The sequence below is a fragment of the Megalops cyprinoides genome, chromosome 24, assembly GCF_013368585.1.
Source record: "Megalops cyprinoides isolate fMegCyp1 chromosome 24, fMegCyp1.pri, whole genome shotgun sequence".
NCBI classification, from domain to species: Eukaryota; Metazoa; Chordata; class Actinopteri; order Elopiformes; family Megalopidae; genus Megalops; species Megalops cyprinoides.
In genome coordinates, this window is record NC_050606.1 from 16,433,098 (window position 1) to 16,447,433 (window position 14,336).

Here is a 14,336-nt window from a genome sequence, read left to right on the forward strand (position 1 = left end):
ATGGCCCCATTGATAGCCTGCACAGATCTGGAGCTGTGGGCTGTGTTAGTCAGCTGTATGACACAGTCAATGAGGAACTGGACATGTGACCAAAAGGTTGTCAGCTTGAATCCCTGCTGACGTACTTCTGTCACATCCTTTAGCTAGGTGCTTAATCTAGATTGCCTTAGTAAACACCCACTTACATTCGTAGATACGTAAAAAAAAGAAGAGGTATGCAAGCCCTCCATGACAGGGTCTTTTAACAAATGAACCACTTCAGTAAGAAGTAAGACAGGGATAACTGCCATGGTGTCTGGTTTTTCCACTCACTCTGAATGGTGGACTTAGCCATAGCAACAGTGACCTGAGGCAGACGTGATGCAGCGAGTGACACAGCTCAGAGACAGGAGGAGGAGGAACTGAGGGAGGAGAGGTGGAGCTGGGGTCAGTATGAGAGAGCCCCTCTCCCCAGCAGAGGACACGACTCCTCTGGCTGTGGGCCGAAGGACCCCGTGGCTGTTTATTCCGGCGGACAGAACATTCTAGCATGAAGCAAAATTAGCTGTCGTTTCCCTGGGGCTGATGCTCCAGTGTCCGACCCATCAACGACAGAATCGACCTCGGTGACTGAGCAGGAGCATTTTAAAGACAGCAAGGGTTTTTTATGGGGAAAACTACAATAAAAAGGGAAGTGATTAGAGGGATGTGCCAAACATTTATAAACTTGCCATTAAGGGCCATATTGGTGTGTGGCATTTGATACATCTGATAATAATCCTTCCCTTTAACTGGGTTTCATCTGTTAAAAAATTCATACTGACCTTTTCATGCCAGCATGTATGAATATATAGGTAATTTCATGGTGTATTTAAATGACAATCCAATTAAAACTGATCATTTAATAATCATTTTGAACTGCTAATGTCTTTCAAAGTTGCCTTTTTAAAATGCACCATTGTCTGACACCGATACATATATTTGGCACTGTTTTTTCAACTGCTCTTTCTATCTTTCCATGACAAAATGAGATTTCACGCTAAACTGGATTCACTGACCCTCGCGGAGAGGGGCTGTTTGAATGAGCCCCGGTGGAAACGGGGAGATCTTTATTTAACCACTGGTGGAACAAAAGGGCGCGTGGTCCCCCAGCGCAGAATGTCCAAATTCAGCACTGCAGAGAACGGCGGGCTGTTCCTGAACTCTCTCCAGCGCGCAGCAGAGCTCCTGGCCTGAGCTCAGCTGTGGGGCCAAAGTGAGGCGCGACCCGGTCAGGCAAACGCGCGGCCGCGAGGTGTCCGGGGGGCTGCGAACGCCGAAAAGCTTGGCGTCTGTGAGCGAACAAATGAGGGGGGTGGCTGCGAACACGGGCCGCTTGGCGTCCGTGAGAGAGAAGAGGACAGACGGACAGGAGGGGACGGACCTGTCGGACGAGCGGAGAATACCGCAAGGAGGCCCGGCGGAGCCAAAACACACTCCAAACACTCTCAAAGTCACCCTGCGCTAGCTGTCTCAGGCGGGAGAGGGGAGGTGCTCTTATCAAAGGCACAAAAGACACTTTTATCTTTTGTGTATTCAACAACATTCAAGTATATTTTGCAGAGTAAGGGCTATTGCGGGAATCGTGGAGGAAAGGGAGGAATTATGACAGCAGGGGAGATTATATCATCAAAACCGTAGGACGAACAAGAACAGCAGGCAATAAAGAGCTCACCAGATCTGAGCGACACCTTCAACGGGCAGACGAGAAAGAACCTTTTTTACTGCAAGGACTGGGCGACAAACACAGCCATACACAGAATACCTCTCAAGCTGTCTCTTTTATTGCTCAGTAGTGAAAAATACAGTGTGTGTAACTACAATACAAAAAAGGCTTGCCCTCGGATACAAGTTCAAACCCCTCCCCCCCTCCAGCCTCATTTTGTTTAGCTGTTTTTAACAAGGCTCTCAAAGCCTGGTAGGTCTCTATACTGTCCAATTTGTAAGGAAAATAATTTCACAAGCACAGTCTTACGCACAGAGGCACATAGTTCAGCTGATACATAGCAATGAGCCACAGAGGAGAGGAGCAAACAATTTGTTTTCCAATATTAAAAGACCACAGATTAAAAATAAATTCTTATACAACAGAAAATTGAATAATAATCATATTTTTTCCATCCATAAGACATCTTATCTTCCTGATACTGTAGACACTGACACATAACACTTACATCCTGAGCCACAGTGCGGTCTCCACCTAATCTTGACCAATCGGGTCCTTAGAACGATGCACTGCCCCCTCAGAACTTTTACTTTTAACATAGGTTATCAATACCACCTCAGTTACAGCCATCAGTACGGTCAGTTTTCAGCCTTCCAAAGAAAATCACAGTGCAATATGCAAGCACAATCTGCTATGGTACAATATACAAGTTGCAGGTTGGTTTTTTTGGTCTCTAGATGCTTACAGAAGTCCCACTGTTACACCTTTAGGCCTGGGACATTCATGGGGGAACACTGGGATGATCCTCACCTGACACCCAGCCATTACCATGTCCCACAGCTACAGTCTTCCCAATGACCCCACTGCCAAGGGAAAACCAGTTCCGCCAAGGGCCCATATTCCTCTTTCAATGCCCCCTCATGCATTTAAGCAGAATTCAAGTTCAACAGGCTTTCATTTAAGAATCATTTGGGTAATGCCGACGAAATGCTTGCGCTTAACTTAATTGCTCTCAAACAGCTAAAATCAAGCTGCTACACAAGTGCTCACTCGCCACCACACCGCAGTGACAAAACCACAACCGAACAAAGCTTTTAAAAAAAGATGTAAAAACCCTTATCACAATTAGGCTGTCATAGAAAATGTACATCAGAAAAATATGCTGGCGCATACTCAGGGTAAATAACCTCTATCTTCGTTTCTTCGACTTTCGAGTTATTTATTTCTGTTACAGATACAGCGAAAAAACTGTCATCACCTATGCAAAAAAGGGTCAACAACCTCCTGGGAGAGAGAACGGCATGGGCGAAGGCCTTTTCTGTCCATCTCCTTCTGATGATGTCACAAGATGGTGACTCTAGCTCTTGTAGAGCTTCTCCCGACTAATGAAGAGTGTCTCCTGGCAGAAGGGGTTCACTAGCACCATGCCGTTGTCCACGTAGTCTCCATTGGGGGACAGGAAGGTCTCCTGCTCCTGCAACACAAGACACATGGCCTTAGTGCTCAGCTCTCCCATAATGCTCTGCTAACACGCTGTAACGTTATGGGTTACCTGGGCTCTTTGTTGATGACTCATTCTGACCTAACTATGGTCATAGAGTGAAACACACACTCAGGTACACTCACACAGACATATACACACACAAACACCACACACATACATTGCATGACATGCGTGTCCTTGAGTGACACTTATTTTTTTTGAGTGAGGGCCTCAGTTTTTGTTTATGAACATGGGCTTACAGTATGTGCTAGGCAGATCCACATGTTTTTGTTATATGGATGCATTAATTGGATCATTTCTGTCCTTTAGATATTACTAAACAGACCACAAATATGACTGCGGAAATGGCAAGCTTTTACAGAAATAAAGGTTTTTCTGAGGATTTGTGAACTACTGTGGGAGCGGCTCCTTGTACTTCCTCCCCAATTAAAATTCAGCTTAATGCATGACTCAGATGGCGTCTCAAGTGATCGGCAGTTTGTTCGGCAGAACAAGGAGAGAATTCACAGCTTGGTGTCAACACAGCTATCAACTGCCATATGTGAACATGACTTCAGCTATTTCTTGTAAACCCTAAAGAGTGCCAAGTGTAAAACACGGCTACACTATCTATCAAACAAACATACACATTTAGATTAACTACAGCACAGAGCTCTGCTTCTTTCAAAGGCAATTAGAGAACAAATCAGAAACAGAGAAGCCAGAAACAGAGGCGATATCACAAAAGTGAGAGTCCAGCAACCAAACAGCTTCGGTTCCTTTGATAGTAGTATGGAATGCTTAAAAACTGCACAGGAAATGGGAACAGGCCCTGCTCTGAGGCCCTAAGGCTTCACTGAAGATGGATATCACTGCATCTCCCCTGAATCCAGGCCTCCCTGCTTCCCCATCTCTGGGACTGCCTGCTCCACGGGGTCCAACCCGCAGTACCACCCTACAGACAGCAGGCGGCGCTGCAGACTTCATGAGGAGAGCATGAGGCGTTTTGTTCTTTTAGATGGCAGTCCGCAAAACCCTGACAATGTGGGGTGGGTATAACCGAGTCACGTGACCCCATCTGTTATTGTTTGCTGAAAAGGAACGGCAAAATCCCCCATAGCCAGAGGGGAAACTACTCTAAGACTGTGTTCCAGCTGGATATCAGCGGCCAAACAATACCGCTCCGAGTAGTGAAAGGGAAGATATCAACACAAGGCAGAACAGCCAAATGTAATCTATCATCCTATCTCCTTCACACAAAAAATGTCTTTTAGGGCATGCCAATTCATGTACAATTTTCAAAAGACTAACTGCACGGCCAAATTTGTAAGGACATGACCCTTAGTGTTCAGAGCGCTGATAACCACACAAAGGACGATTCCAAAACATGGCCTGAGGCTATGAGATTATTGCACTGAAATTCACCTCACTGCCAGAGCTGCCTGTTTCATCCTTGTAGCCTTTGGGCACAGTGCACACGGCAGACACAAAGCTGGTATGACAGCACTACCCTTCACAGATCTCCCTCTTCTGAGAGGAAACGGTTCTCTGATGGAACCCGCTTCACTGGCTGTGAGTGTAGCTAGGCCCGGGCCTGAGCTTGGCGTCCCGGCTGTACCTCAGCTGTCTCCAGCGGCTGGATCTCGCGGGGCAGCTCCACGGCGTGCCGGCTGAAGTAGTCCATGGTGATGGCATCGTTCCAGTAGCTCAGGCTGCTCTCCTGGCCCGAAGCCTTCTTCTTCTTCCTCGTCCTCATGCAGCACACCGTCAGGAGCACAGCTGGGCGGAGGGTGAAGGAGAACGTGAGACAGCGTAGAGATGCCCCGCCTGTCATACCATGGGGGCGGAGCCTGTCTTTCCTCCCATTAAATACAATGTTTTCAATAAGTTCTTGTAACGTTAATATGGCTATCTGGCTGACCTGAGCATTGTAGGTCTGTGATTCTAACATTGTCACTAACAAGCGTGATGCAATCACCCCATTTGGAGCTCAGAAGTGGTTTCACCGAATAGGAATTGCTTGGAACTAATTCATCTCAAGTCAAGGAACCAACCCAAGACATGTGGAGTACCTGTCGCATCAGAGGAGGCAAGGGAGACCCTAAAATCCTCACTGAACACTGCCTGCCTCTTGCCTCTCAGACCGACACCCCTGTAAAGAGGACAGGTCCACCAGTTCCCGGTACTTACAGCAGGAGGCGACAGGCACACTGATGGCCAGCACCATCCAGATAACCTCCACCCTGCTGAGGCAGAGGGCGGGGCTGGGGTGCGGGGGGGCCAGGGAGGGGTCCGTGTGGTTGCCGGGCCCCCCAGGCCCCCCGGGCCCCGCAGTGACGGCGGGAAAGAGTCTGTCGAGGAGGCCCCCAGTGGGGCCGACAGTGGAGGAGCCATCCCATACTGGGGGCTCGCCCCCCCTGCTCGGACTCGGGGCACCGTCTGGGGGTGGCAGGGGGGCGGAGTCGGTGCCATTGTCCAATGAGGTCCCAGAGTCTGTGACGTTGATCGGAGGTACATCCGTGGTGCTGTGCACTGTGATGTCACTTCCTGCTGTGGTACGGCTGAAGGAGGGGGAGGGGGGTACAGAGTTTGGCAGCTCTGTCGAGCTCCCATCCATTGCCGGCCGGGGGGTTGCCCAACTATCGGAGGGGGAGGGATGTACCTCACGCAGAGCAATAACGTGGGGACGAGCTCGCCCAAGCAAGGATTGGGAGAGGCCTCTATGTTCCTGCTCCAGTGTTGTGGAAAGATTGGGCCGCAGCTTGGAGGCTGGGTGAGGCCCACCCGAGTCTGTGGGGTCCTCCACAGACACTACCTGGACAGGGCCCAGGGACTCCAGCATGTCCCCTCTTGAAGTTCCAGGGCCGGGCAAGAGGGTCTTTGCATCAAGAGGAAGGTTGCTGAGAGGCCAGGGGCTGTGGAGCTGACTGAGGGCTTCAGCGCCTAAAGGCGAGGTGGTCTGAAGCCAGCCCAAGATGTCCACGGCAACGGTGTGACTGACAGCCTGCGTAGGCCCCGCCCCCCTCCTGTACCCTTCATGCAAGGCCAGGACGTCTGGGGAAGGCGTCGGGGTGGGGCTCTGTGTCGCCATGGAGACGGCGAGGTGCAGACCAGAGTCCGGAGGCACCCTGCTGACGCGCCGCTCCTGGGTAGAGGACACCCCTTCCGCTGGCAGCAGCAGGATCACTAGTACACCTGCGGGCGAGACGGGACAGTCAGACGGGTCGCACGACCCAGGGCGGGACGTCACACTCAGTCACCTGAGGAGGGGCGAGTTTGCTGACCACAAAACAAGTCCACCCGTCACGTGAAAAACATGGCTGTGTAGTGTGTAGCAGCAGTGTAACATAGTGGTAAGGAGCTGGACTCGTAACCAAAAGGTTGCCGGTTGCATTCCCCACTGGGGCACTGCTGCTGTAGCCTTGGACAAGGGGTATGTAGCCTAGAATTACCTCAGTAAATATCCAGCTGTATAAATGGATAACATGTAAAACTTGTAACCTATGTAAGTCCCTCTGGATAAGAGTGTCTGCTAAATGCCAATAATGGAATCTAATGTAACGTCCTAATACACAACAACAGTCATATTTCCCAGATCACGAATCCTCAGTTACTGGGCCTTTTTGTGAGAACGTTACACAGCAGAGACAGACACACAAATCTAAGGAACAACGACTGAAGGAGAATAATGATCAGGCGTCACTGAATCAGTCGGCTGTGAGGCGTGTTGGCTTTATATTAGCTGGTAAAAAACAATCGTTGCCTCGTGTCCGTTGAGCCACATCCCTTCGTAATTAACATGCGTCTCTGGTAGCTTTGCAATCAACCCTCCTAATTGAAGTGGAGTATTTGATTAGCCTGCATATGTCAGAAATATCCCGTATCAATATGAGTGCCCTCACTGTCTGACAGGTAGGAGCAAAGGCCGTTCAACCGTAAAATGAGGTTGCGCCGTTCGGCCGCTCCATCAGCCTCTTGATGAAATTAGCAGCTGAGCTACAAAATGAATAGGTCTAAACTTACTCTGCTGCCCTTCAGTTTTTACTACAAGAAAACTCCAACTTTTATTTAGTACCACCTATTAAGACTATGAAAAGACATACGGTACCAGTCAAAAGTTTGGACCAGTTTGGAGTCGTTAAGTCCGATCGTTAAGTCCGATCAATCGGGGGTATAACTGCGAATATTTTAAGCCTAGCCCCGAAAAATTTCGCCCTGAAAAAGGAGGTGTTTATAGCAAAACAACAGACAGACTGTGTATCAGAGCAGAACTTGACTTGTAGCGTTCGAAGGTGTGATAATATTTATTTATTATAAAGGTAGATATAACTTCTTCCTCAATGCTGATCTCCCTTCAACAAAAAGACAAGCCTCAGGCAAACTCGACTTGACCTGACCTTTTCAATAGCTTGGACGTAACTTTTATTCTTTAGTTTTTACTATTTTTCACATTTTAGAATAAATGAGACATCAGTGAGTCTCCTGATCATCAAAACTATGAAATAACAAAAAATGTAATTATGCAGTGACCAAAAAAGTGTTAAACAAATAAAAAGCTCTTATATTTTAGATTCTAGATTCTTTTAGATAGTAGCCAAAAATATTTTTTAAAAATAAAATTTTTGGTAAGAAATTAATGCATAGACAAATCAAGTTGATGCCTAAGAAACAAATTTCAAGCATTTAAGCATAAGTCTCTAGATCAAAATGTCTCTGAATGTATGTTTCCCATTATCTTAATCAAGTGTGTCCAAACTTTTGACTAGTACTGTATTACCTACCTAGTTACTAACATCTTGTTGCCTGTCAGCTCTGTTTTAAGAACAAATGACCTGGAAACTCAGAAAGTTCAGTGTGACCCAAACAAGTGGTCAATCTTCACAGGCACTCTTCATATTTCATTAAACGATTAAAACCATTTCCCTTCCTTGTGTTTGTTTCACAAGCTTTACGATTCCTTTGCCACCCCCTCCTTTGGATCACTGCCGCAAACATAAACAGCTCAGGCATAAATCATTCATTCAGATATAAAATTCTCAACACTACAGAGAGCCCAGAGTTCCAGAGGCCTGTCAGCTCCAAACTTTATATCTCACTGTCGTGCATTTAAAATCCGCTCGCTGACAACCAAATACACAAAAACATACAGCAGTATATCAAAACATCAATAAATTACATTATCTTCAACATATTTATTGAGCTCCAAACTATATTCTCTAAAATGTACTCTGAATATATTTTTGTTTTGTATGGGAATCCAGTTGAACTCGGACTCAAACATGGTGGGAAATGGAGAAAAGTCTACCATCTCAAATCAGGCTATAGCATCTTCACCCACAACATGGCCTTACAGCAGCAATCAGAATGACACATTGTGAAGAAACCTATAGGTATTAATGTACAATGGAACTTACACTTCCCCATATGGCAAGACAAAGAACCTCTGGAAAAAAACAACTGTCTTTATTCTTTAAAAAAAAACAACTTTCAACAACTTTTCCTGCTATGTTAACGACAATGTTACCCTTGTAATTAACAATAATTAACAGCCCTGCAGGCATGTGGGTTTCCCAGGGTAACAGAGATCCATAGAATGTCAGAGATTGCTTGCATTGCTGGACCTCACAATTATTTCACATGGAACATTTTCAGCAGAGCACAGCTGCAGATATGACTTCTTCATCTTACCTTTGATTAGGCATTTATGAGGAGAAATCAAAACGTTGTCAAAGGACTCAGTGCACAAATATGGAAGCAAAACAAACCCTGACGGCAATCTAAGTGATCCAATTTAGTTCAGATTCCAAATTCAAATGAATGCAGTCAGGTTTCACCCCGTTATGGTGCAATACGACTTAACACTGAGTTTAAAGCAGATCACCACTTATCAAGTCTGACACCCAGACAGTGGCTTGAATAACTATTTTGGTTCAGGGAATTATTTTGTATAACTAAAAATTGAGTCCAAGCAAGCTCAATTAAAATCCAATCATTAACAGTTACCCTGGGCAATTCTTTATACATCGCTAAATCTCTTGTTATACATCTCAATTTTCTATTGGTTCACTTGTTGATCATTTAATGAAGTCATATATCTACACTAAAGAGTGGTGGATCTCTGAGAGGTAATTCTCAGAAATAATGACTGCAGCCTGACACTGCATGACACAGATGCAATGTAAATCACTTCATAAAACAATAATGTCTCCACATCCATAACAATGAAATCAGATAGTGTCCTATATTACCTAATAATAACACAGCTGCCGTTGCAGGGTTTCGTATTACAATCACGCAGCACCAGCGAGGATTCCGACATGCAACTGTGGAAAAATTCCGGCAGAAAATTCTCTGAACGATTTAGCTGGCAGCTAGAGCGAGAGCTGCGCTAATGAATTCCCCTCCAGGTCCCTTGGAACTTGATTATCAATGCAATTAGCCAGCGCTAATACGTACACGTCACCGGGCATCCGGAGGTTCAGATGAGAGCTCCGACTGGGTAGCGCATTAATGAAAACACAGAGGGGCAAAAAACAAAGATGCAACTTGCTCTGTTATAATAGGAATTTCATACCTGAGAGCAGAAGAACTATTCATTATAGCCTGATGCTACAAACACTCCTGATGATCGTTATAGGTGGTTTCAGCTCATCAGAGAGGTCAGGGCTGAGTGAAAATGTGGCTACCCTGTGGTACAGGCATACCCTGTAAGATGTACCAAAATATGTGGTGTACCAACCTGCTCCTTCCATTGTCACAATTGTCAGTGAAGTTGCATTATGGGGACTGTGACCGTTGACCCTACATTGGTTTTTGGGGGTGGTGTATGTATGTGTGTGTGTGTGTGTGTGTGTGTGTGTGTGTGTATGTTCAGGGGTGGGTAGGGGTCAGGACTTCATGGCATGGTTGAGTATGGAGGAGGAATCCCGATTTGCACAGCAGAACAACAGCTCCCCTTACAGACTCGTCAGCAGAATTTACAGGCTATTTCTCTAAGCTGAGGGATGGAACTGCAACGTGGATCTGTGGAAGAGTTTCCTTTCTGCTGTGCTATTTATGTAACATTTTCCTTCCATTTCGGCATGACAGAAAGGAAAAATATACAGGTGCTGGCATTAAAAATGAACGCTGAGCTGCTTCAAGCTGAAGGATTGAATCCTCCCTCAAGCCAATACAGGTGTGCTAATGATACTCATATGCAGTGCATCAACCACACTCTGGTCCAGCATGACAGATAATCTTGGTTTCCACTGACAACCTAAAAATATGTGCAGTTACATAATGCTACCCAATATGGCAGCCTGCATATTAATTTATGGGATCTCGCTTGCTACTCAGGTGCTGCGTTTCAATGCAACACCTCAGTTTCCTCGTGCTCAATTTTGACTCCCATGTGTCTTTAAGGCAGAACTCTTCTGCTACAGCCAATGTCCCATCTAAATCATGTAAACAACAGTGGAAGATCACTTGCAAAATTTGTGAGGCCGCTCACTAGCCTACGAGAGAGGAGGAAATCGTGATGATTGTGTTATTGTTATTTCAGTTTTGGAGAGAACACCGCAAAATGACTGCGGTGAGTGACGTTGATGATCAGATTCACATCTGGCGTACGGCTCGGGAGGTCATTCTTAAAATTCCATTCCCCAGAGTGCACCATCGATCACATTCAGGCGCTACCTAGCTAGGAGCTAACACTGAATAGAAGATGAAGCCCAACTTGTTTGACTGGGCTTTGTGCCAGCCTGTCATTCATTTCTCGCAGACACGGCTCTGGATTGCCTCGGGCAAGGCTGACCTATTGCTACAGGTGGTTCAGTGGAAATGTGGCTTTCAACCAGGTCACCACGACCTCCACTTCACCACCTCCCGGGAAACGGAAACACACACACACACACACACTGACGCTGCCTCTGTGACTCAGGTGCGGCGGGCATTGTTTTGCCAAGGTGATGTATGTGCTGCCATGGCAACAGAAGCAGTTACTTTCTTAAGAGGAGGGAGGCAGAGAGGGGGAGAGAGAGAGAGAGAGAGAGAGAGAGAGAGAGAGAGCGAGAGAGAGACAGACATACAGTCAAAGAGGGGAAGGAGACTCACTGATTAAAATCAGTCTTGGGAGTGCACATACCACAAATCAATTTCTAGCAGGACAGGGAATAAATTCATTAGAATAACCCTGGCCTCACTAACAGACTTCAAACCACATGGTTTTGTTCAAGAAAGTCATTCAATCTTGACCACTGTTCTGGTGATGTCATCACCTCGTAATGTCGCTACACACATTACGTGTCATCTCACTGCCAGCTGAGACATATCAAGACAATGGGGGGAGGATGGGGGAGTGGACAAGGCTGCCCTCAACAGTCTGGATGCAGCGCTGAAGCTCCCATCACAGCTTCACCAAATGGGCCTTCTTCTACATCATCCTTTGAACCCCACGGCATCATGGGAAATAGGGCTGCATGGTGGACACACACTGGAATCAGCACAGAGTAATGGCTGGTGGAAGCAAAATGACACTGTGCTTCAATGCCATAAGCAATCCACGGTCTCGCCCCTAGCACTGATGACAGGTGGTGACCTATCACTCTTCTTTCCCTGACTGCATGGTCATGGCTTTGGAATGGTCTGGCAACACTCTGTATTGTAACTTTTATTTCATGCAATCCACAGTTGAATGATTCAGCAAATACACTCTCTACTAACAACAACAATAATAATACCAACAACATTAATAACAATATCAAAGGATTTGGCAGAAGACGAAGATGATTAGAAATGTGATTTGCACAGACAGTCCTTCGAACTCTTTACAAAGAGGGTCTGGTAGAGTCTGCAATCGTTACTGTGGCTGCAGGGAAAGCTATTGTATTCAGTCATGGTAAGAGGCTAACTTCAAAGAGCAGGACGAGACCTGAAATTCTGAAAGTGAAAACCAAGTTTTCCATGGAGGGGCAAAAGAGCTTTGAAGATTTCAACAGCTCTTGACTTGAGCTCGTCATGATCCTTAAGCATGTTACATACTATAAAATCCATACTATACGGAACATCTGAATACAACCGACTGATTCACATCAGAGGCAGGTTCTTTTTTATGACTTTATATTTGAAGCTGCACACTCTTTCCAGAATTTGACTTGCAGCCACTCTATCCAGTGTGCCACCTCATATAAGCTAACCACCAATTAACCTTAACAAAGCACATCAAAGTCTGACATTCCAACTCGAGCAGCAAAAATACCTTCTGAAAACACTGCAACGGAGACCAAAGGCAACCTTGCTCATCGAGGAATAACCGACTGAATAAACACCGCCACTCTGTTTAATGAGGAATTTACATAATCCAATATCCAAACCTCCACTGAATGAAAGAGTGCTGACCTCTAACCTCACGCTGGTCTTTTTCCAGACCAGTTGTTTACCACACTGTGCTTTGTGAAAACAAGCTCATTGTTCTGGTGTCCACCTGCCAACATACATGTAGTTTCCAAGACCCTTTTGAAACTGTAGCGAGGCATGGTGTTACTGTTGGGTTTGAAGCGTCACTTCAATTTCCTGTATCTTTTATCGCACTGGATGACCTCTTGCTACCTTCTCCCCACCCCTCACAGGATCAATAGCCAGCCGAGGTGGAGCCAGACGGAAAAGGCTGGATCATTGATATCGGGAACCTTCCTGCTTCTGTTTATGCCAGTGTCCCTTAAAGATGTTCAAAAACATTTTCCTTGGCCTTGTTGGTCCCTACAGGGCTGGCGTTCTGCCTCGCCTACTGTAAACATGTTTACTAACATTAATCTCGGGGCTTTTGACTCAATATCTAATCTTAAATTGGATAGGGTGGGAGGAAAAAGGGCCTCTCGTGTTTTTGCCATCAAAAGCAATCTCCTCTGTAGTGTTCAGATCCGATGCTTGTTAACATGGGGAGCTGGCTTGGTTTTGACTGAGCGATGTTGCTGCCGTCAGCACCTTTGATGGAGAGCTTTTGTTGTTGCCCTACACACAAACCATCTGGGCCGAAGCCAATCAGGGATGACAAGTTCTGTTCCCTCACAGTAGATGAACTCTTTTTTAAGGAGGAAAACTCAGGGAAAGTGTTAGGTTGGATTTACTATGTATTTTTATGTAAGCATTGCAAAGGTTTGTGTAGACTTTCAAATGGACACTTTCTTTGTGGATCATTTTAAGATACTTAGTAGATATACATGCAAAATGCTACTTGTATAGTTTACTACTGGTGGTCATTTTTTGACAAAAAGTCTGTGATTCTGATAAATAGCAACCACATTCTGTATGAATGGTCTTGCCACCTTGTCTGTATGCCAAATGACAACAATCAAAATGTTCATCAGCAGAACTTGCAGGAACACGACACGGGGACCGCAAAGCTATTCATCACTGTCAAACATAAGGGTTACTCTCACAGGGAATACAGCTGCCAAGCACTGATCCAGGATCAGTGCCCTTATTCACGATCATGATCCAACCACTTTCAGGACAAAAGCTACACTGATCCAAATTCATTTGGTGGGTTGCTCTATCTTGAATCAGGGTGGCATCACCATCCAAAATGACCATGGTATACCAGTTGCACTCATCACCCCAACAGCCACCAGAGCATGTTTATCAAACGATCTCCCATGCAAGCGTGCTTCAGTAAACAGGGACAGGCAGAGGGGCCGGGCCACGCCTCTTCCTGCTGATGGATGGGGGAAGCGGGCGGACTGATAGGTGAATCGAGCGAGGGGGTTTATAATGCTCGTCGCCATGTCTTCCCATATCTGGGTGACATATTAAAGTATTGATTTACTCCCCTCCTCTCCCTTACCATTTTCACATTGGGAAGATTACGGCACATGTTCCTTTCGCCGTCAGCGCCCTGACCTTCGGAGGCCTTCCTGTTTCCATTCCACCGGCCCCAGCTGTGAGTGACGGCCGCCGCCGTGCACCTGCGGATGTGACGCCCTGCATCGATTGGCAGCCGCGTCTGAGCTTTTCACTCCCACTGACGAGCGGACAGCACCTCCCAGCATCGACCTACTGATGGACATTCCTGTGGATTTGACCCCTGGCTCATGTACTGTGCGATCGCCTGACATCACAGCATGAAGAGTAGCAGCCACAGGAGTGTTCCAGAGAGCCAGAGAGTCACAGCCCAGAGCAAAGCTATGGGCA

General features: G+C 46.3%; 1 protein-coding gene across 3 annotated transcripts in view; it reads right to left on the reverse strand.

The window, feature by feature from the left end:
- Window positions 1–1,791: 1,791 nt before the first annotated feature.
- Window positions 1,792–14,336, reverse strand: part of LOC118771242 (transmembrane protein 108-like) — a 45,503-nt gene continuing 32,958 nt past the window's right edge. For all 3 annotated transcript variants that reach the window (XM_036519177.1, XM_036519178.1, XM_036519179.1), the window contains exons 4-6: window positions 5,358–6,362; window positions 4,786–4,946; window positions 1,792–3,158 (exon numbers count right to left, since the gene is read on the reverse strand). In XM_036519177.1, coding sequence (XP_036375070.1) covers window positions 3,042–3,158; window positions 4,786–4,946; window positions 5,358–6,362 — 1,283 coding nt within the window. In that variant the 3' untranslated portion in view covers window positions 1,792–3,041. The remainder of the gene's footprint in view (window positions 3,159–4,785; window positions 4,947–5,357; window positions 6,363–14,336) is intronic.